A 22,369-nucleotide genomic window follows, 5' to 3' on the forward strand; every position below is an offset into this window, starting at 1 on the left:
GACAAGTCGTCTGCGATCGTTGCCGGTAGGCGTGTCCCGACGAGGTAGATGAGGGCCGAGGAGTTGCTGTACCTGTACTCTATCTGTACCTGCAGGACATGATCGCCCACTAAGATGCGCACAGCCAACAGATCCCCGGTCTGGCAACCCAGTTTCTGTGCCACCTCCCACCTTTTCCAAACGGCTCTAGTGAGCCTTGGACTGCACCCTTAATCTACCTCGTGTACACCAGCTTTCCCCGTTGGCTGTGGCTGACAAGGTGCTCCCTTGCCCCTGTATGAGTTGCACAGAAGTCCAGGTGAGTACAGCATGGGGATCTGGCCTGGTAAAGTGATCGCTTGGCAGCGTGCCTCCGCTCCGCTCGGGTCCCCGGCCACCCCCCTCCCCCAAGTGTGAGTGAGTCTGCAATGGAATGAATATCTTCAGCCCATGTCTCTCCTTCGCTATCCTTTGACGTGTTTCGTTCGTTCTCCCTCCCTTGGCGAGATTCACTCAACGCGCCTCCGCGGTGTTCGCTTCGTCACTTCCCACATTCATTTTCTCTGTTCGTCGTCGTGGTCTCCTGGATCTGGCCTGACTTGACCTTTGGTGAACTCTTGCGACTTTCGTTACCTCCAGGTTCCAGTCTCCCAGTTTCCCTTCGACATTCACACTCCTTTTCGTGAACGCAACCATTTTTTTGACACATTGATCATTCATTCTCATCTGTGTTGATCGCATTCGTTTCTGGAGAACTTCAGAGATCTCGGCTTGTCCAGGTCTTAACTGCCGGTCTTGGCTTATCAACCTGAGCTGGACATTGGTTTTCGACTCTTTTATTCAACAGGGGCCAGAACTCCTTGAGAAGAAAGACAGAAGTGTTGTTGGCCCGGTGCTTTGGAAGCGCCCATTTGCGACGACGGTCTGGACTCGCCGCGAGATTCACTTAACATTCGATTATCGAACCGACTCTGGAACCATATCGATCGTGGTAGACTGCCCCCGGTCTAGCCTCTTGTCGTCTAGAAGTCGTATAGAGTGGCACGCATCTACCGCACGTGGTTCGCAAGCTTAACGCCAATCTTGACGACGCTCGATAAGCAAACGACACATTTGCCAAGGGGGGACGGAATCTGACCGATTTTGCGGTATCAACTTCTCGCGGGGTGGAGACCGACAAGAAGACTTGTTCGAGGCAAATTAACCTCAGAATTGTCTAGACACCACAACCACGAAATATCGCATTTTGAAGCAGGTGACTTAGATCATCTGCCACCACTCTAAAGTCTGGGGCTTGAAATTCTTTGACGCCAGAGCCGTTGAGACAGGTCCCCTACGATTTACGGCTGACGTTGTGGCTGAGATTCGGAGGAGAAGCAGCCCATTTGGACATACTGGGAGGCTTCACTTGGCTCATTCCTCAAGTAAACAACCTGTCAACCCGACGCCAAATCGTCATTCCACATACCAGAGCAGCTACCCTTGTGGGTCTCCTGGTTATCGCAATCGACAGGAGCATCACCATCCAAATTACCTCTGGGTTGGCTTCGCTTCTAGTCTGCTTCTACCTGCCCACCCAGCAACCAAACTTCCCCTACCCAAAACAATACCCATTTGTATTTGATTGATTCTCATCCGCGATCCTCTTGTAAAGTTCAAGGACCCGGCGAGATATCCTACAAACCATCGTTTTGGTGGGCCTCTCACCCTGCCCTCAAATCGACCTTTCTCCAAGGCATCTTTGTACCTGAGCTTGGATTACCCAAATAGGGAATCTCACTTCTCAAACTCTACCTCTTGTATACCTCACCTCCGAAACATCCTCCCTCCCAAAGTTTGTCCGTGTGGCTGGTTCTGAGGGCACTTCCGTCCAAACTTCGTGAGTTGTATCACATCAACGTTCACCGTTGTCTAACCCCGGTTTACTACACACCACCACCTACGTACTCCTCCTCCTACACCTCACCCCCACCACCCTCCGCCTCATCAAAGCACCTGCTATTCCTCCAGGAGAAAGTGGTTGATAGTTTGTCATCAACTCGATCCTAGTACCTCTTGTGCTTGAGCTTCCTGCAACCTCTCTCGAACGCATCTCATCACCCCTCCGCTGCTTTCAATATGAACTCCAAGCAGACGCTTACCATTCTCATTACCGCCCTCCTGGGCGTGGAGGTCAGTGCCTTCTGGCGCATGGAGTGCCGTGGCCGTTCTGGTCTAGCCAGAATTGACCCACTCGTGGATAAGTCTCTCCCAGCGCAGCATCTTCACGCCATTCACGGTTCCAGCGGTTTCAATGAGGCCGTCACCTATGAAGAATTAGTCGGCGCCGACTGCACCTCTTGTGGCGTTACGCAGGACAAGTCTGCCTACTGGGTCCCGCCCCTATTCTTCCACGACAATGCCACTGGCGAATACAGCATTGTGAACCAAGTCGGTGGTATCTTGGCGTATGTGTGCCTTTCTGTGGATGCTCTGGTGAAGAAGCTAACAACATGCCAGATACTACTTTCTCAACAAGGACCCCGCTGGCGATAGCATCACAGGCTTCCCTAAGGACTTTCGCATGATCGCTGGAACCAGCTCTCGTCGAAACTATACCGCTGGTGATGGCAACTATGCAACTCCTGACCCGGAGAAATCACTTTGGGCATCTCTGGGCCAGACTGACCAAGGAACCTTGTCGCAGCGGGCTCTCGGCTTCAACTGCTTGGATTACTCGAAAACCCCTGAGGGTTCATTGTACCGCCACTTCTTGCCTGACAAGGGTTACCTAGACGCGAACTGCCCGGATGGTATTCGAACCGAGCTCATGTTCCCATCCTGCTGGAATGGCAAGGACACTGACTCTTCGGATCACAAGTCACATGTGGCCTACCCGGACTTGGTTATTCAGGGCAACTGCCCTAGCGGCTTCCCGACTCGCCTACCTGGCTTGTTCTACGAAGTGATCTGGGATACCTATGCCTTCAAGGACCAGGCGGGCTATTTCACTTTCGCCAATGGTGACCCGCTTGGCTTCGGGTACCACGGTGATTTCATCATGGGTTGGGATGAGGCTTTTCTTCAAGAGGCTGTCGATACTTGCACCAACGAGTCCGGTAGAATCGAAGATTGCCCCATTTTCACTATCCAGGATGAGAACACTCAGCGCCAGTGCTCCATCGCGGTGCCAGGTAACTTGAAGTTGGAAGTGTCTTTCACTTCCCTCACCAGCCTGCCTGGTAACGTTCCCGACAACTGGGGCCCGGCTCCTGCAACGGTTATGAACCCGACCACACCAGCGACAGTTGTTGTGCCGACGCTCACATACGCTGCTGGCGAGACTGCTGCCGTCAACGGTAGCTACATCCCGGGACAGATCTTCTTTGCATCAACCCAGACCTCGGGACCCGCGGCCGTGGGAGTGTCTTCACCGACAGATGATGTGGTACATGTGGAGGCTGTGCCAGCTGCCGATGCAACACCTACTCCGGCTCCCACTACCCCGGCGCCTTCGCCTCCTGAGACCACACCGGCGCCTGCTCCTGCTGACACGGACACCCGGATCCCCATCAGCACGGGCTATGTGACTGATGGCAACATGGTAACTGAGATTCTCTACTACCAGGATGAGGTCTATGTCACCGAGTACGAGGATATCACCACGACCGTGACCGTGTCCGCTGCTGTTAAGAAACGGCGCGATAGCCGTGGTCATCTTCATCGTCACAGGCATCTTCACGGACGGCCCTGGTGAGCGGTGCACATTCTCAGCATTTCAATTCTGGCATTCAGCAGCACAACTGTTTTCTGCAAATATGGTGAATTTCGCGCGATGATGATTTGACGATACCGCATCCTTCGACGATGAAACTTCTTGGTCTGGGCCCTGTTCGCGTTGCATGCATTGAAGGTGTCGCACATGGGGATGGTTTTCAAACGAAAACGGCTTCAACTGAGGGGGTTTGCATTGAGTGTAAGCCCGCTCCTGGTACCTTGAACAAAGTGAACAAGGTGTTGATGGCGTTTCTGCGACACGGAGAGGCATTTGAGGTCGCGATCCGACCTGGTGTGTATAGGTCGCTCGCATGATATGGCACGAAGTTGATATTTGCTTCTTTGCTATCGTTCATACAATCAGATAAGGGAATGAATGCATTTACATTTGACTGCCAATAACTATCTTCTCTCGTCTCCCTTGTTGTGTCGTGATACCCTCAAAATGTCCTGCCTAGATGCGGTTGTTGGCGTCTTCAGGGATGGCTTCAAAAAAGCCAGATGCGCCGATACGCCACATTAAGGGTCCTCGTTTAACTGAATCATATAAGTCTCTCTTTTCAATTAAACTCGCTGCCATGGGCGCAGTGTCTCGGGGCTGGCGCAGGCCTCACGTTGGCATGTGGTTGTCTATAGCTACACATTCCAGTCATTCCAGTAGTCAAGGCACTAAACATAGACCACAAGAAATACTAGAGTCCGGCCATATTTTGTACGGTTCAGTTTTTGAACTGTTCTAATTTGTGCCTAACCTAATTCTTAATCCTAGGTTGTGTTGGACTGGAAGTCTGTCCTGGTCCCATGTGAAGGAGAAAGAAGTCATCGAGATGGCGGAAGACTCCAAGGATCCGTTCAGCTCAGATACCCAGAGAGATCTGGTAGGCTCGAGCAAACTCACGTTGGGAGCCTTGATCGCAATCGTTCTGGGCGGTACGGCTGTGTTATTTGCCTGTCTGGCTTTCTTATGGATATCCCTGGCTCGCCGCCGCAGGGCCATGCGCCGCGATGCAGCTCTGGATATCAACTGCGGCGACACCGTCATCGACGATGGCGATACCATGACGACCGGTGGATATCCAAGGAAGCTGCGCAAGAGCCGTAGCCGGCCTTCAGAGGTCACCGTGGTGCAAGAGTTTATGGTGCCTGCTCGCAAGACCTCGCTAGCATCAATCTTCACTCGGCGCACATCTCAGAAGACCTTCAGCAGGCCGCCGTCCGAGCATGGCAGTCATCAAAGAAAGACCTCAAACCAATGGATTGACGAAGATGCGATCCATGGGCCCAGGGTCGTCAGACAATCATGGCGACTATCGCTCTCTCAGTCGTGGCCTCTGAGGAACTTATCACCAACGCTTCCAAGACTACAACAGTTCACCAACCACGACGAGGAGCTTCAGGAGCACGAATATCACCAGCACCAAGCTCCCCCTCCTCCACCACCGCCGCCACCACCAATGCCAATGCCATTGCAGTTGGCTCCTCAGCGACAACCTCAACCTCAAATGCAACACCGGCCGGAGCCGCAACAGCAACAGTACCTTGTTATGTCACAGATACCCTATCTTCCACCCCCTCGCCAGTTGCCTGAGCCTCCTGTCCAAGCACATCTAGCCAACCAGTCTCAGCCCGTTGTTTATATTTCGCCCACCTCATCTCCAACAAGGTCGTCTCCGACAAGATCCCCATCATATGGCGATCCTCAGAGGCAATCACCAATTAATATTTCTCCCACCCGCCGGCCTAAGAGAACTAGAGACTCGTCGACTGATTCGACATTGTCCGAAATCCTGAAGTTGACAGAGAGAAGGCTTCAGGATGGGACCACTAGTGGCCGGGTTTCCCGCAGAAGCAGGAACAGCATCTCGCCACACAAGTCCATTGGGCCAAGCAGAGCAGTATCGATGAAGAAGAGCGCATCAGAAGGCGCCCGCTGGAACAACCTCAGCCGCAACGGCACTATCGTCCGGATGGACAGCGATAGTCCATCCAAGTCAACTCCTTCGACCGTGGATGAGAGTCCCATAGACCCATTCCAGAGCCACATCGTCATGAGTCGCACTGGCACCGTATTGAGTCGTCACAACACTATCAATCGCTCTCCTGACCGATCTGGAGCAGGGGATATGCTGCAAGTTGGGAATCTGGTAGCCGATCTACGGCGCATGAACAGCCAGATCAGCTCATATAGCACGGCAACGAGTGCCTACAGTACTAATTCCAACGAAAGTCCGGCGCTGCCCTCACTTGAGCGAGGCTTCGTTTCCCACAAGAAGAAGAAGTCCGGATCGAAACATTACCTCTCCCTCAACACTCCTCCCCGCAGTAGCGTGGTAAGCAGCAAGCATGAGGATGAAGGCGTTGCAATGGAAGAGCACATTGAGGATGCGATACCCGTCATTGATATAGAGGAAGACAGTGATAGCTTCATCAGAGAGGAGGAGGAAGAGGAGAGCAATGACACACGACCAAGGTTGACTATCAACACCGACGTATATCGTACACCCACCAAACAGATCATTACCCTTAAGGACATTGAGGATGGAAGTGTAGTAGTGGCATCGTCACTGCCCCGACGAATGGCCGAAGAAAAGCAAGATAGTGCTGGTCGCGGAAGCACCGGTCGCAGGAGCGAGGATAGCCTGGGCTTGTACGACAAGGACGGGTTTCTACTTAGCTCTCCAGAAAGGGGGTCGCCTGTGAAGAAGAAGCGGGGATCCAGAAGCAGCAGGAAGGGGAATGATGGACAAAGTCCAAAGCCGCAGCGCGGCAGTATAATTTCGATGGTGTCTGTATAATTAGGTCATTCATAATGGATATTTTTGATACTCCGTAACGGAAACAAGAAAAATATAGTTAGCCCGAAACTGTGCTGTTCCAGAAGGATGACAACTTTTTTTGTGATTTAAGCTTAGAGTAGAAGCGATGTGCCGCCCTTCACTGTTAGTGTCTAATTTACCTAGCTTGTCAGTCACGTCGTCTGTATTAGCACACTCCGCTAATGCACACGTCGCCCCGTTCCGTTACAGAGCCTCACCTTATGTTGATCCTCAACCATACAAACACTTATGTGGCAAGAAAGGTTAACCCCACAGACAACGGCGTTCCAGGAAATTCTCAGAAAGGCACAGATCCATCCATCAAACGCCAGCCTACGGGCTCCCGCAAGCAAATATGCCCCCTCTTCCACATCCGCCGCTTCCCCGCATCATCACATATTACCAGACTCATCATGACAAAGATGGCAAGCCAATATCAGTTCTGCCCCTGCTTACACAGCCTCACGTGGGCATCACGCATGTCATCTTGGCTGCTCTGCACCTGAATGAGGATCCAGCAGCGATGACATTGAATGACCACCACCCTAAAGACCCCCGCTTCACTACTCTCTGGGCCGAGATGAGAGTGCTTCAAGCAAGTGGTGTTAAAGTCCTTCTCATGCTAGGTGGTGCAGCCAGAGGCTCCTATGAGAGACTAGATTCAGACGACGCCAAATTCGAGAGGTACTATCTCCCTATGCGGGACCTAATACGAGAACGAGCTCTGGACGGAATCGATTTGGACGTGGAAGAAGAGATGAGCTTAGGAGGGATAATTCGGCTTATCGACCGGATTCGCGCGGACTTCGGTCCCGATTTTCTCATCACCATGGCCCCTGTGGCTGCTGCGCTGCTGGATTCTCGGAAAAACATGTCTGGGTTCGATTACGAGGCATTGGAAGTCATGCGGGGCAAAGACATTGCTTGGTACAACGCGCAATTCTATTGCGGCTGGGGGGACTGCTCTAACCCTGTCATGTACGAGATGATCATATACAAGGGCTGGAAGCCGGAGAAAGTCGTGGTGGGTCTGCTTACGAGCCCCGAGAATGGCAACGGATGGACACCATGGGAAGCGCTGGCGAACGTAATTCCTCTGCTGCTCGGGCGGCACGCTCGTTTCGGCGGAGTTATGGGCTGGGAATACTTCAACAGCCTCCCTGGTGGGAGAGAACGGCCGTGGGAGTGGGCGCAGTGGATGACAACAGTATTGAAGGGCCGGCGGACTGAGTCTCAGGAGATGGTTGCGCCGAGCGGAAACGTCGTGGCGGTGCCAGCGGCGGAGAAAATCCCCGAGACACGGGACGCCGACGAGGGTGACGGAGAAGCAGAGGTACCGCAAAGCTTCGAATACTATTCCGACGGAGCTGCTGAGGATTGATGGATGCAATATGTCGAGATGTCCGCCACTTGTCATCTAAAAATACTCAAGGGGAACCGGTGATTTCAAGCATGCAATTAGACCACGCTCCTCAACACCACCGCCGTGTCACGATACGCATATGGGCTATTTTCGTCACCAAATCAGACCGAAAACAACTCGATAGTGTTCAAAACTCGAGGCACAGAGCTTGCACGTGATGTGTGGTAGGGTGTTACATGAAGACCAGAGCACATGGCTTATGCTGCGAAACAAGTGAATGACGAAAGGAGGTCGGGTAATTGATATTCTCACAGATATTGGAGGCTATCATGGGAAACCCGTGATCGTAGCCTTCAATAGAAAAAGAATCAAAAGGCTAGACAAATTCAATATAACAGTCATGGCTGAAAATTGGCAAGATTTTGAAGCAAAAAGTATAATATGATATATTTGTCCGTATCTTTTCGTACAATCCCAGCGTAAAAGAACCCAACCGCCCAGAGGGGTTCTTTTTTCTCCTGAAATTCTGACTCGTAGACTTTCTATTATATCAGTAAACTTTCCATCGACTTGAAATAGCAATTGTGATATGATATATCATGCCCAGAAGCTTTATGTCAGATATTCACAATGCGCCTTAGGCTGGTGGTCGACATTACCGTAATCATGAGCAGACTATTCAAAGCTATCAAAGGGGATTTCAACCTCAGGGGTGCCGTATCGCTTTCTGCAGGCCGTCCGCTATTTGTTGGCTGTCTTGAGCCGTCGCGGTGTTCTACACAATCTGTTTTCGCGTCTATTTTCAGAGGTCATCCTACACAGGTCGTGACACAGTGCTGGCTTGCAATTATCTAAGTAAGACTGACAGTTATTGCCGCCTGGTAAAGGACTTGTTGGCTTACATGAGCAAACACGGAACACCCTTTCTCCTGTCATCCGTCAGCTTGCCTAATCCGAATGGTCTCAGCATCCTCATTGTGGGATCTCACAGGCTAATCTACGAATACGATCAGTCATTGAGTTCACCTCGAATATAAAGATACACAACAACGTCTATGATAATGTGGTGGTTATAATAAAGCTACTATCATTAGTATCTCTACCTGATTCCGTTGACAAGAATCATGTTCCGCCAGTCATTCGCACGAGCCAAGTCGTCGTCACATTTCTCATATGTAACATTGCTTTGGCCATCAAAAGCCAAGGCGATGCCTTCCAAGTGAGGGAAATCGACATAAGGGAGTGAATAAGCGTGGATGCAAGGGCAGCCTGCATCGAAAATGGAATCTTAGGTAGGAGTCCGAGGCTAAAGCCAAACAAGCAGTCGGAGTAGCCGTCACCCATGAGTCTGTACCGTGCTCTGCAGATACCATGTATCGTAGTTTAAGAGACTTGGTCTACTTAAGGCGTTGCCGCTTATCCAGCATAGGCGTAGCTCTGGTGTTGGTCCAAGCTGGCACCGCCGTCGGCGCGAGACGGTTACGCCGACAGGTAAGAATTGAAATTAGAGTCTGACGTCGCCATCGAAAACACGGCTGGTCAGACTGCCTAATATTAGGAGTAAGAGTCTCAAGTATATAAATGTTGTGAGCTTCCTAGACATTGTCAGGACGTCTACTCGACTTGATGTCCAAGTTTCACGCACGAGGTTGTTAAAACAACTCGACAATATGATGTGCGACAAAAGTGCTCGCCGAGACCTCCCTGCTCGGCGACAAACCACCCATCCTTCTCGAAGGTTTCGAAACAGGGCCCCTGACAAGGGAATCTTTGTCAAGCATCCATGGGCTGACTACTTACATTAGTTGTCTGCGAGTTGCCCTTGTCGATTGTGAAAAGTTGTGATATGCGCACATATCCAGGCTTCGAGATAAAACTCATTGACTCACGGTCGGCGAGTGGCTCCAAGGCAGGCTATGCCAAGGCATGATGCCGCCTGCGGATGGATACGAAGCAACTTACTCGAGATCAGTGATCATATTTCCTGTTTGAATCAACCGTCTGCGGAGGTAGTGTATGCCTCAAGTCAGAAGAAAAGGGGGTATGGGCTTGGCAAGGTCTCCCCTATCTTGCAGACCAATCCACAGAGACCAGCAGGGAAGCAGATACAGGCAGGACTTAAACCGCAATGTGATCCGACCTGCTCGCAATGCAGGCCTCTTTGGAAAGTTTGTCAACAGGGACAAACGTCTATTTGACATTGACTTGGATGTTATCGACTGCCTCAAGGATGAATAACGCAACCGCTCGGGCCAAGGACAACACCGCATCCTGCAGGAATCTCTTTCCCAATCCGGTGTGGACAGAGAGGCCGAATTCATGATGAGAAGACTATCACGACACGGAAAGAGATCACATAAATGTGTCTGCCCCTGAACATCGAGTGCATCGAAACGAACGTTGCATAACGCCAGTCCGGACCTATATCCAGATGAGGACATAAGACGAGTTGGAGCATGATGCTCGGTGCCTTTCTGCGTAAACTGCGGGAACATCTGCCGCATACCGGTTCGCGACAGCCAGTCATGTCGATTTGGAAGAGGAGGAGAAGGGCATTAGGCTTTCCGCCGGTAAGCACCTTCTTCCCTCCCGCAGAACCGCGTTAGACCGGGGAAATCCCAACCGACACGCTCCATAGCGTCTAGGCTTGACGAACGTCGACGGCAATTGCATGTAGTTCTCGTATTGAATTGAAGGATTGGCCTGGAACTGCAACCCGGCCGCTGAACCGTCTCCGCCTCAACAGCTCACACCGAGACGAAACGGATTCGGTGGGAGATTGACTGAGGCCGGTAGCACTGCAAAGTCGCACAAGGACGCTCTTGTCTCTTTGTGGACTGCCTTGCACCGTCTAAGTGTCGGAATAACTTCATATGAAGGGGGGTCCTTGGGGGCTAGCTTGGCAGGTTGGCGTCAAGGCGCAATCTTAGCTAGGTGTTAGTCAGATCGCGAGGAAGAGCGGAACCACTCTCGACACACAGCCCAGAAGCATTGGCAACCCGCAGAGACTCAAGAAGGAAATGCTGTAAAGGCCAAGAGACAAGAAGAAACTCGTTACAGGAAAGGGGTTTCTTGACGTTTGAGGTGGACGTCGAGGGAATTATGTGGCGGCATCCTTTCTAATGGAACTGACAGTCCGACAGGTAGGACGACGTTCTCATTCGTGGTGTCTTACCAGCTGCTCTACCTGGTAATCATCCTCCTGGATTGCATTCTGCAAACGCATGCAGAACGGAACCAAGTTCTTCATAGAGCGGCATGATAAGGGGCATTTCCATTTCGCACACCGCCGATGATTGAGGTTTAGTGCTGCCTTGGAAGCCGTGAGGTTATGCTGGAAGACCCCCGTGTCATCGGTCCAACGCCCGGGGTGGCAGTGCCAGGGGCCCGCCTGTGGCTTGCCCAATCTATTTTGGTGAGATTACCGCCTTACGGACTCGCTAAAGAATGTGGCATCGGCAGCCTGGATTAGGTATCCGTATGGGCGGTTGTCACTCAATACGCCGTTTACAAACTGACTTGCCCGTGGAAGACCCCGCCAACCAACCCTCTTTTCCTTCCAGGTGACGCCGCGCGCGTATGCGGTCAAGCTTCTTACTCATCCTATTTTACGCACCCAGATGCAGATGCCGAGAAACTTCGAGATGAGCGGGCTTCAGCGGAAGGGCGCAGCCGAACAAGACATGCAATGTTGTTGGTAACTCGTCAACTGTCAAGCCCGTGACTCATGGCCGAAAGTTCGGTGAGCACCCTGCCGATGGTCTTTCGGCCACGTACGCAAGATACACGCGGAGGAAGAAGGAACCAGACTTCGGTTTACGACTGAACTAGGGAGTTCTGGCAACATCATTGCAGAGCCTCTTTGGTGTTGCCTTGTTGCCTTGCTGTCGGGCCTTCTGGGATCGTGGAACGATGCGGCAGGTAAAAAAGAGAAAAATCATCGTTTCACATGTCACTTCAGAGCCTCAAAGGTCGAACAGGACCAGGGCTCGAGGCTAAACGGCGCCGAACCAATTCAAGCACGCACCAACTGATGCACAGTTTGTGCGGGATCCTACACGCCTCGCCAAGTCCGCAGATGATAAGACGACATTTGGCTTAATTGGGCTACCATGCGCCATGAGTACTTGTCTAAGTAGAGCATGACGTTGAGGGGTGGGCAGCCAAGATCTTCGAGAAACATGCCCACGCATACGCTGAGTAACGAGAGTGATTCTGTGGACAAAAGTGTGGCATCCCAAAGGGTTAGCAATTGCCAATCTCGTAGATGTGGAATTAGATCGAAAAGAAGACATTTCGGTGACTTCCGGCCGGGAGAGGGACGGCGGATGGAGGATTGTCCCTCTTACGCGCCCGGCGGGAATTACAGTCTTGACATAGGAGTGTGTCCAACGGCGGAGCGGAATGATCGGAACGGTTTACTTTCTAGCCGGGCACATGTTCAAGTGTGACTGTTCTCACTTGCAGGAGACCGTCACCGAAGGGGAAGGTTTGGTGCTGCATCGTCGACTAGGCTTAGATAATACAGGGTTCCAAGTGTCTGTCGAGGGTGAGATTCAAGAAAAGAAAACTTGCGTGGCGACTTGTCAGAGTAAGACAAGGGACCTGAAAAGAGACGATACTATTCCAGAATTGGGAGGCTTCGCCCTGGTACCACCAGGCTGGCGCTTACAGGCTCAGCCCTACCTGGAGGAAGATCATTCGTGGAACCGTCCTTTCAGCCCCCAAAATAGCTTGCGCTGCAACTTTGACCATTTACCATGCAGCTCGGTCAAATTGCCGGAACCTTGGACTGGGAGCCAGTATGCCGCCCTCGTACTCTCTTGGTCGATTTTGGCAACCAGGCAATCACTAATGCCTGCCGGGGTTCGATGCAAGACAGCTGCAAGGCGATGCATGCCCAGGGGCTTGTTATCTCTTTTGGGACCACTTTAGTCCTATCTGTGGCCGGAACCTGGTACATCCATGTGGGATCTAGCAGGCGATATCGAGGCTTAAACAGTAACCACCAAAATCCTTATGTCATCCACGCTGGGGGCTATGGGGGTCCGCCCTCGCCGACGGCTTGCTCGTAGTAGGCTAGGTTGACGGAACGGAGCGAGCGAGACTTGTGACGGGAGTTGGGATGACTTCACCACCTTGGACCCTTTTTGAGTATATAAACCCTTGAAGGCTCCCAGGTTGAAATCATCTATCCCAGCATCAGCATCAATATCTACTCAAACAATCCCAAGCTTCAAACACCACTCCAAGACTCTCTTCCTGCTTCTTGCTTCTATATCAAAACAATGGCTGCCTTCACTTCCACCTCTTTCACTAGCCAGTTCCCCGTCCACTACGGACGCAGTGGCTACAACAATAAGCCTGATGAGGATGATGATACCAAGGATCAGGGCCGCAGCGGCTACAACAAGTAAGACCCTTACCCTAAAATCCTCCTCAACTGATTGCTAACCCGAAATTCCCAGGGGCGACAAGGGTGACGACGAGGAAGAGGACAAGAAGGCTCTGACCTTCGGCCATTAAAGGCCAACCTCAACAAGCCAACACCTCCTGGTTCTGATTCTGAAATCTTTTCCCTATAGACAGTTGGTGTTCGCTATTGTCTCACTATTGTAACGATGTTGGGATTAGATGAGCTTTCTGAAACGATCGATATAGAGATGGACGAGCGATCATTGTATGACTGATGTTCCAGTTCTTTGACTCGCCGGTTTGACAGAACGGCGGCTATGTATTACCATTCCAATTTGCTTTGCACCTTCTGAATTAGACAGCTCTTCAGCATTGTTGGAAATCGGGATGGGATAGCATTTAGACGGATCTCTTTTGTCATAGATGAACCAGACTGCTCGGGCGACCGTTATCTTGAATAGAACATACACGAATGTATAGTTAATAATTCATTCATTTCCCAACACAGAACCTAAGCAGTATTAGCATATCTCTTACGTGGAGCACTGGAGAATCTTCAACTTACTTCTCAAAGATGACGCCAAGGACTTCTTCTACATCCCCAGCGTCTCCCCGGCCTGTGATTCTCGCCAAACATTCGGCAGCATAGCGGAGATGTTCAGCAGCCAATACAACATCAGGCTCACCACCCTCTCCCTCGGTCCCCACTTCCGCTAAGAAGTCTTCTAGATGCTGTCGACAGAGTGCCAAGAGCTGTCGCTGCCTCTCTGTACCACCAAGTAAGACTTCCATTCCTTCTGGCAACGACGTCATCGCAGCGAATGAACGTGTAAGGTTCTGAATCAGCCGTTGAATCCCACCGGCATCCGTCAGCCCTAGAGATGAAGTCTCAGCCTCCCTGCACGAAATTGTCAGCGGCTCAGCCTCTGCATATGCCTGGACTGGGCTCAATGTTGTTGCCACGAAATCTGCGACCAAACTGTGCAATTCTGCCTCTGTGACGGAATCACGTTTGTTGATCACAAGAAGATGCTGCTGAGCATTGGCTGCTAATTCAAGTGTTTCCGCGTCATATGCAATCATATGGCCACCACCAGGGTTTGCTTCAACAGATGCGAGGACTATGACGACGTCTGAATCCAGAGCTTTCGACTTGGCTCTGCGAATGCCTTCTTGTTCGACAGGCCCCAAAGCCTCGGTATGAATTGAAGAATGAGATCTGAAGCCAGCTGTATCTGCAAATGTGCAAAGATAGCCGCGAATGTCGAGATTCACTTCCACAATATCTCTTGTGGTACCAGCCTCGCTGGATACAATAGATGCCTCACGCCCGACAATGAGATTCATCAATGAGCTTTTCCCTACGTTCGGGGGGCCAAGTAGTGCAATACGTATGCCGTTTCGCAATAGCTCGCTTCGCTGGTTTACCATCTCATGAATATCCACCGAGTGAAGCATTTCTCGGACCACCTTAGTGACATTGCGTAACAACTCTGTGGGTGACTCGTCAAAGTGCTGATCCTCGGAGAAGTCTATCAAAGCTTCGATTTCTCCTCGTGCAAGGAGGAGTTGCTCTCGCCAAGCTTCATACGTTCTTCCCAGAACACCAGAATTCCCACGTACCGCAGCACGTCGCTGTTGCTCAGTTTCTGCACTAAGGCTATCACTCAAAGACTCAACCTGCCCTAAATCAAGTCGGTCATTGAGAAATGCCCTTTTAGTGAACTCCCCTGGTTCGGCATAACGAATAGCTCCACTCGAAGCAGAGTTGGGGATGGCTGATAGAACCGCTTTCACCGTCGCCGGGCCACCATGAACGTGAAGCTCAAGGATATCTTCACCAGTCACGGTCTTGGGCCCAGGAAAATACAAGACTAAAGCTTGAGAATCCAGAATATTACTGGCATCTGGTCGTTCCGGATCGAACAGTGTCCTGACTGCCGCATAGCGAGGTTTCGGAATGGGTCTTGCTGGACATAAACCCTTGTACACCTTACTGGGTCAGTGCAAGCTCGCTGGCAAGCGCTAGAGCTACTGGTTCACTTACATCGAGTGACCTTCGTCCAGATACTCGAATCACGGCAATGCCAGCTCTACCCTGGGCAGATGATAAGGCATATATCGTGTCATCTTTTGTTGGTAGGCTTGAGAGACATCTGCTTCGTAGCTGCACGCCTATGGAGAACCAGCTAGGCTTGTAAACGACTGAGGAAACATGGTGAGAGCTAGCATGCGCAAGGTACACGCTAGACGTGGTGGCCGAGAACGAATGAGGCCTCAAGAGACTGTATCCAGCTATCACATTCCAAGCACGCCGGAACATTGACCAGATTTTCGAAATCGTCACTTGTCTCCTTTGGTTACCTCAGCTATAAATAGCGACCGTGAGCTGAGGAAGTTCAGTCGTAGAAGAGATCCTTAATTAAAGACTGGCTAAGGCACTTACAGCCTAGAGCTGACCTAAGCCGGGAACTAGAAGTCGCACCGGAAATACAAATGTGCGGAGCAGGGGTAACGGGCCAATGAGCGAACATGCTTTATGTGGTCGGTCTGGCAGTACCCGAAATTTTTTGGTCCAGGCAAAGCAGCAAGCCCCTCCAAAGAAATATTTCGAGAATCTCCAACCGTCTCTGATCCTTACCAGGGAAACCGCAGCAGAATCGACGAGTAGCCATTCTTGCGGCACTTTGAATATGGCGTCCGAAGAGATCGTCTGGCAGGTATGGCATTACATCTTATTCGACATTCTTGCAATTTGCTAAGTTTCCTAGGTCATCAACCAACAATTCTGCTCGTATAAACTCAAGTAAGAATTCCTTTGCCCAGGTCAAGCCGCGAAAGCAAAAACTAACGATCGCAGGACCACAAAGCAGTCCAACTTCTGCCGAAACGAGTACAATGTCACTGGTCTCTGTAATGTACGCTACCCTCGCAATATTGATTCTTCCAAACGTTTTCTAATAGGAAACAGCGACAATCGTGTCCTTTGGCGAACTTCAAGTATGCGACGGTGAGAGCAGATCCGGCAACGGGAAGGCTCTACCTGTATATGAAGACCATCGAACGATTCCACCAACCGTCGAAGTTATGGGAACGATATCGCCTGAATTCGAACTACGCGAAAGCTCTGCAACAAATATCAGAGAGACTAGAGTATTGGCCCAAATTTTTACAGCACAAGTGCAAGCAGCGGTTGACAAGGTAAAAGCCCCCACAGAGGAGGTGAAGTGTTCTACTGGGCTAACAACCGTCAAAGACTCACGCAAGTTGCCATCCGAATGCGAAGACTAGCAGCAGAGGAAGACAGGCTGGGTGAGAAGCTCGTCCCCAAGCTGGCACCCAAGATCCGAAGACGAGAGGAGGCACGAGAGCGCAAAGCAGAGGCAGCAGCGAAACTGGAAAGAACAATTGAACGCGAGCTCATCGAGCGACTCAGGCAAGGCGCCTATGGTGATCAGCCGCTAAACGTCTCTGAAACCATCTGGCAGAAGGTCCTCACTGCCATGGAAAAGGAAGGCCAAGGCATCCGAGATAAGGACCACGACAAGGGCATCGAGGAGGATGACGAAGAGGAGCTTGAGGAAGAGTATGAGGAAGAAGACGAGGACGAGCTTGACGGCAACGTGGAGTATGTCAGCGACGTTGAAGAGAGTGATGAGGAGCTTGGAGACATTGAGGACTGGCTCGGAAGTGATGAGGATGATGACGAGGACGAGGACGACGAAGAGGAAGACAGCGATGATGCCGCTCTCAAGAAGAAGGGCAAGGCTGCTGTGGGTGACAAGCGGAAGAGGGGCCGTGTTGTCCGCATGAAAGCCAGGAAGAGGAGAGAGCGTGAGGTGGAGGAAGAGTCTGAGAGACACAAATTGCTTGCGTTCTAGTTTCATGGCGTTGGTTTCGGAAAAGGACTTGCATGGCAAACGGTTGTTACATAGATAGATACCTCATTGTTCCGTCAATCGAGTTCAGATCATTCTTAAATATCGTGAATCAATGGCTTAATAATGGTCTACACAGAAGTCTGCTGCGATGTGCGTGGGTTTCCCTTAACAATGTCTGTTGGCTTGCGCAGATGTAGCGTTGCATTAGAAGCCAGTCTTTTGAAACACGGCATTTGAAGCAAAGCCCAAGCCCCAAACCACACTTACCGGCTCCCCATAAATCACCCCGCCGCCCCCAATTCGACCTCTTCTCCCAACACCACAATCTTTCAACGATTCTTGCATAATAGCAGAAAGTGACGAAATCTGTGCTTCCAGCTGTACAAAAGCTAGAGGACTGCTATTGTAATCGCTTAATTGGGAGGGATACACCCCGGAATCTACAAAGCTCCCCGCCGCAGTTCGTGTGGTGACCGTCACACGAGGGGATTCGACGGTAGCCACAATCATGACATCGTGGTATTCAAACATCCTCACCACTACGACCAGTCGCATTTCCAACCTGCGAAGCACGCTGCTCGCAAGCGAAGCTGACGGGGACACCGAAGATGACACACATGTGTGCCGCGTTCTGCGCGCATACTACACCGAGAAGGGCCGTTCCTTCCCCGGATGGCTGCCCCCCGACCCGAAGGCACCACCGCCCGCGGCGCCTGTCTATGCTCAGTCGCAGGTTGGCTCGAGATACGGTGGTATGACTTCTCAGCAAGGAGGAGGCGGCAGCCTGTCGTCGCTGTGGGACAACAACGCCATGAATCAGCGCCAGGATGCGCAGTCTCTACGGCAGGGACGAGGTATGCCTGCCCCGATGAGAGGAGAGCCGCAACAAGTCTCGAGCCGGAATCCGTTTGCAAATAGGGGGAACGATGCACGGGAGGATGTTCAAGCTCGCCCGCTACCGAGCCAGCGGGCAGGAAGCTACCAACAATCATACGGGAGGGAGAGCAACACCACACCCCCCGGAAGTTCGACGGGATCGGCACAGGATCGGCTCAAGCAGAGGTTATGGGGTGGTGCTCGCACTGCGAGTCCGGCGCAGTCAGGGCCATTCCAGCCGCCTGCGCAGCAGAGTAGTGGAAGTCCATACGGTGGAGGAAGAGCTGGAAACAACTATGGTGGTGGTAGTGCAGGAGGCGGGGGCGGCGATAGCTACGAAGATCGTTTTGCTCCCGGCGGAATGTACGATGGCGGCAGCGGCTCTAGCAGAGGCGGTGGAAACGACAGGCCGTTCATGGCCGCAAACTCTCCCTGGGCCAGCAACGAATCTGAGTATGCTGGTGGCGGCGGGGGCGGAGGAGGCGGCAGAGCCGGAGGGCTTCCTAGCGGTCCTAGGAGGATGGGAGGTCTTCCTAGTGGACCCAGGATGAGATGATTCAATTGAGACTCGCTCTTGTCTCCTCACCTGGGCTTCTGTGGGCAATGCGGTCTGAGGCCGCTCCTTTCTGTTCACCAATCTTGGACGATATCGAAATCTTGGAATAATAAGTGACGTCCTTCGACATTACCATCCTATCAAGTTATATTCGGGGAAGGGCTTGTTTATCCGGCATGGCAAGGCGTTAGGAGTGTTCTAGCTCATTCAAATACTCACGAAATTGCCTGAATCCCACCAACGATTCTCTAACTGGCCTGGGAACGTCTAGAGTTGCCCGCTCATGGATCTCTTGTACTTCTCTGTGAATGATTTGCTGCTGCCTATACTAAAACTACGTTTCTCATATAAGCCGATACACATATACGCATCAATACCTTCACATAAACAAATCCAGAGTCCTCGATACAAGGATGCTACAGGAGTACATTTCTTTTAAGGCATGGGGGCATCGTGATGTTGCGTAGGCCTCCGCGTGTTGGTGTTCAGTGAGGGTGGCGGATGACGCAGCGTTCTCGAATACATGCGTAGACATGCGCGACGGATTGCATATGATCGCAGCTAGCGAGCAAGTAGAGGTACTAAGCTTAACTGCAGTGGGGCAACGCTACGGAGCGTACTGGCGACTCTACATGACCCCTCTATGCAGGCAAGCAGCAGCTCGGTCTAGGCGCGGGGCACGCCTAAGACACCCTCACTCAGCCACTGACGGCTCATATGATTCCATCTGCCCGTTGTCCCCAAACCTAATTTCCACCTCCAGCGTGCTTCAACATTCTCTATGAGTGTCTTCTCGTAGCGAGCACTCGTCACCCTGGATCAACAGTTATCCGCCGCCGTCGGTATTTTCATTCTTTAAAGAGGAGAGTCATCCGGTGCGGGCTCCCCGCGATCCATGATGACGTCCGATGGAGTCCCGGTCAAGCAAAACGCCCCGCCACCACGGCCGGTATCTCCCTCTGCGAGCTTCTACGCAATGAGCGACGACGAGGAGGGCGATTATAACACTATAACACACAGCGAAACAGGACGAGGTGTCAAGCTCCTTTATTCAAAGAGCAAGGTGAGGAACCCACAAACGGAAGAGATACGTCGAGAAACGAACTAATACGGTCATCGCTACAGGTATACATCCATCCCACGCCTTCCGCAAAGGATAACATACCCGGATACATCGCTTTGTGGCAACAGAAAGGCCCCCATGGCGAGCGGCCGACTTCTTCAGACTCCAAGGAGTCCCCGGCCTCGTCAGATCTCCTCTTGGGCTGGGTTCCAGAGTCCCAACTGGGAGATTCTGCTAGCTTATACGTGAAGGTTGACCTATGTGAAGGGGATTCTCCTCCCAAGCAGTCATATCTGGTTCCACCTCCACCGACTGTCACAACTCATAAGGGATCTGTCGGTCACTATGCTTTCGCCATTCCCGTCAGTGCCATATACTCCCTCTTAGTCCGGCCGCCGAGCCTGGGCTGGTGGTTCGGATCACTCATCATCAACTCTCGGGCTGGCGACAGTTTCCCGGCGTTGTTCTTCCACGACAGCGAGTGCCAGTCAACTATCCTCCAGAAGAAGAAACGAGCCAGGGACAGCTTCGACCCGTTTGGTGAGGGGGGCGAGATGTTTTGGGGTGGTGATGAGGTTCTTAGATGGCTCAAGCGATACATCAAGATCGAGCGCAGCGGTGCGGAGCCTAACATCTATTTGGTCGAGCCGACTACAGAAGACAGCGAGGCATTTAGTGACAGGCCGACTACCAGCACTGCATCGTCTATTGGCCGACAGGATGGTGGTGCAGCCCGGAGAGGGGGAAGGGGCGGCTCTAGAGCTGGTCCCAGTGGCTCAAGAGACGCAGGGATGGACCCGTTCATGAAATTTGTCAAGGAAACTGGGTGGAATATCATGGAGAAATTCAGCAAGGTCACAACCTTCACAAGACAGGCTGCTCAAGATGTTATAGACAACCCGAGAATGCCTCCGCAAATGAGAAGGTTGCTTCGGAATCCAGAGGTTCAGACCTTGCAGGAAGAGTTCGACAGCGCTCGGCTTTATCTCGCGAGATGGGCTATGGGGATTGCGGAACAAAGCGAGAGGGATCGAAGCCAACGAATATGGACCGCGAGAGACGTCATGGAGCTCGAGGATACGGACGTAGGGGAGTTCGAGCTACTAGAGGGAAGCAGCAGCATGTCGTTGGAGGATTTGAGGAAACCAGTTACTCTTAAGGAGTGGAACGGATTCTTTGATCCTCGCACTGGACGACTGAACATTACTGTTGATGAAGTAAAGGAGCGAATCTTCCACGGTGGGCTTGACCCTGATGATGGAGTGCGAAAAGAAGCATGGCTATTCCTGCTCGGCATCTACGACTGGTATAGTACTGCACCTGAGAGGAAGGCTCAGCTGGCGTCTTTGAGAGACGAATATGTCAAGTTGAAGGCAGCCTGGTGGGAACGGTTAATTGATCTTGGTGGCCAAGGTGAGGAGGGAGAGTGGTGGAGAGAACAACGCGGCCGCATTGGTTTGTATTCCCTTGTCTACATAAAAAACTTTGACGAGCTCACAATATGAAACAGAAAAAGACGTTCACCGGACAGACCGAAATGTGCCGATCTTTGCAGGAGAAAACATCCCCCATCCTGATCCAGATTCACCTTTCGCGGAGACCGGCACGAATGTCCACATGGAGCAGATGAAGGACCTTCTTTTAACATACAACGAGTACAACAAGGAGCTTGGATACGTCCAGGGAATGTCGGACCTACTCGCCCCTATATATGCTGTCATCCAAGATGATGCTATCGCCTTTTGGGCTTTTCAACACTTTATGGATCGCATGGAAAGGAATTTTCTACGAGATCAATCGGGAATGAGGAAACAGCTCACAACTCTGGACCACCTCGTGCAATTCATGGACCCTAAGCTTTACGCGCATCTGCAATCTGCGGACAGCACGAATTTCTTTTTCTTCTTCCGGATGTTGTTGGTATGGTACAAGCGAGAGTTCCCATGGATGGATGTATTACATTTATGGGAAGTGCTTTGGACAGATTACTTGACCAGCAGCTTCCATCTTTTCATTGCTCTGGCTATTTTGGAAAAGCACAGAGATGTCATCATGAACCACCTGCAACACTTCGACGAGGTCCTGAAATACGGTAAGCTTTCAATCTTGAAAGTAAAATGGCGATGGTTACTGACATATAATATATAGTCAATGAGCTTTCTGGAAGCATTGATCTTGATTCGACCTTGATCCGGGCTGAGTCTCTATTCCGTCGGTTTAGGAGACTGATCGAGACCATTGATAAGAAACCCAACTTTCCCGCACCTCGTGCCCGCCCGAGCTTAGGCTCTCCTTCAACCTCGTCCGAGGCGGCGAATGCTCCGCAACCACCAGCCAATGGCTCGCCCCGACGCGATACAGGAAAGGCTCCAGAACAGAAGAAGGAGGTGGAGAAGGTGATCACACCCGAGCTGCGAAGCCTATTGAGTCGAGAGGTTGAAGTGCTACCGAGGAAAGAGGTCGCCGGTAAGGGCGAGGGCCTCTTCTCGGACAACAGAAAATGATGGGTTATGTGGATAAATTCGGATTAGGTCGCCTTGTATTACATAGCTTGTTTATATCCAGCGCAAGAACATATTAGCTCACTGCAACGAACCGGAGCGTATTCCTGTCATAATCAAGTCTGATTGCTTTTCCATGTCATCAATTCCCTGACGACTTTTG

At 51.6% G+C, this 22,369-nt stretch overlaps 4 protein-coding genes across 4 annotated transcripts; all 4 read left to right on the forward strand.

Annotated features, from left to right (window-relative positions):
• Window positions 1-2,097: 2,097 nt before the first annotated feature.
• UCRPA7_7813 (putative wsc domain-containing protein) lies at window positions 2,098-3,715 on the forward strand (the record flags this gene model as incomplete). Its single annotated transcript, XM_007920335.1, has 2 exons — window positions 2,098-2,426; window positions 2,479-3,715. The coding sequence occupies 2 exons, from the start codon at window positions 2,098-2,100 to the stop codon at window positions 3,713-3,715; spliced, it is 1,566 nt and encodes a 521-aa protein (XP_007918526.1).
• Window positions 3,716-6,906: 3,191 nt separating this feature from the next.
• Window positions 6,907-7,932, forward strand: UCRPA7_7814 (putative glycoside hydrolase family 18 protein; the record flags this gene model as incomplete). The annotated part of the gene is made up of 1 exon (XM_007920336.1): window positions 6,907-7,932. One exon carries the CDS (start codon window positions 6,907-6,909, stop codon window positions 7,930-7,932), a length of 1,026 nt encoding a protein of 341 aa, XP_007918527.1.
• Window positions 7,933-16,022: 8,090 nt separating this feature from the next.
• UCRPA7_7815 (putative ribosomal large subunit biogenesis protein) lies at window positions 16,023-17,210 on the forward strand (the record flags this gene model as incomplete). Its single annotated transcript, XM_007920337.1, has 5 exons — window positions 16,023-16,049; window positions 16,101-16,135; window positions 16,190-16,247; window positions 16,301-16,530; window positions 16,586-17,210. The coding sequence occupies 5 exons, from the start codon at window positions 16,023-16,025 to the stop codon at window positions 17,208-17,210; spliced, it is 975 nt and encodes a 324-aa protein (XP_007918528.1).
• A 2,408-nt stretch (window positions 17,211-19,618) lies between these two features.
• UCRPA7_7816 (putative gtpase-activating protein gyp7 protein) lies at window positions 19,619-22,209 on the forward strand (the record flags this gene model as incomplete). The annotated part of the gene is made up of 4 exons (XM_007920338.1): window positions 19,619-19,705; window positions 19,768-21,118; window positions 21,216-21,797; window positions 21,854-22,209. 4 exons carry the CDS (start codon window positions 19,619-19,621, stop codon window positions 22,207-22,209), a joined length of 2,376 nt encoding a protein of 791 aa, XP_007918529.1.
• Between the last annotated feature and the right edge of the window lie 160 nt (window positions 22,210-22,369).

This window comes from Phaeoacremonium minimum, assembly GCF_000392275.1.
Source record: "Phaeoacremonium minimum UCRPA7 unplaced genomic scaffold PA7_03_scaffold_558, whole genome shotgun sequence".
Taxonomy (NCBI): domain Eukaryota; kingdom Fungi; phylum Ascomycota; class Sordariomycetes; order Togniniales; family Togniniaceae; genus Phaeoacremonium; species Phaeoacremonium minimum.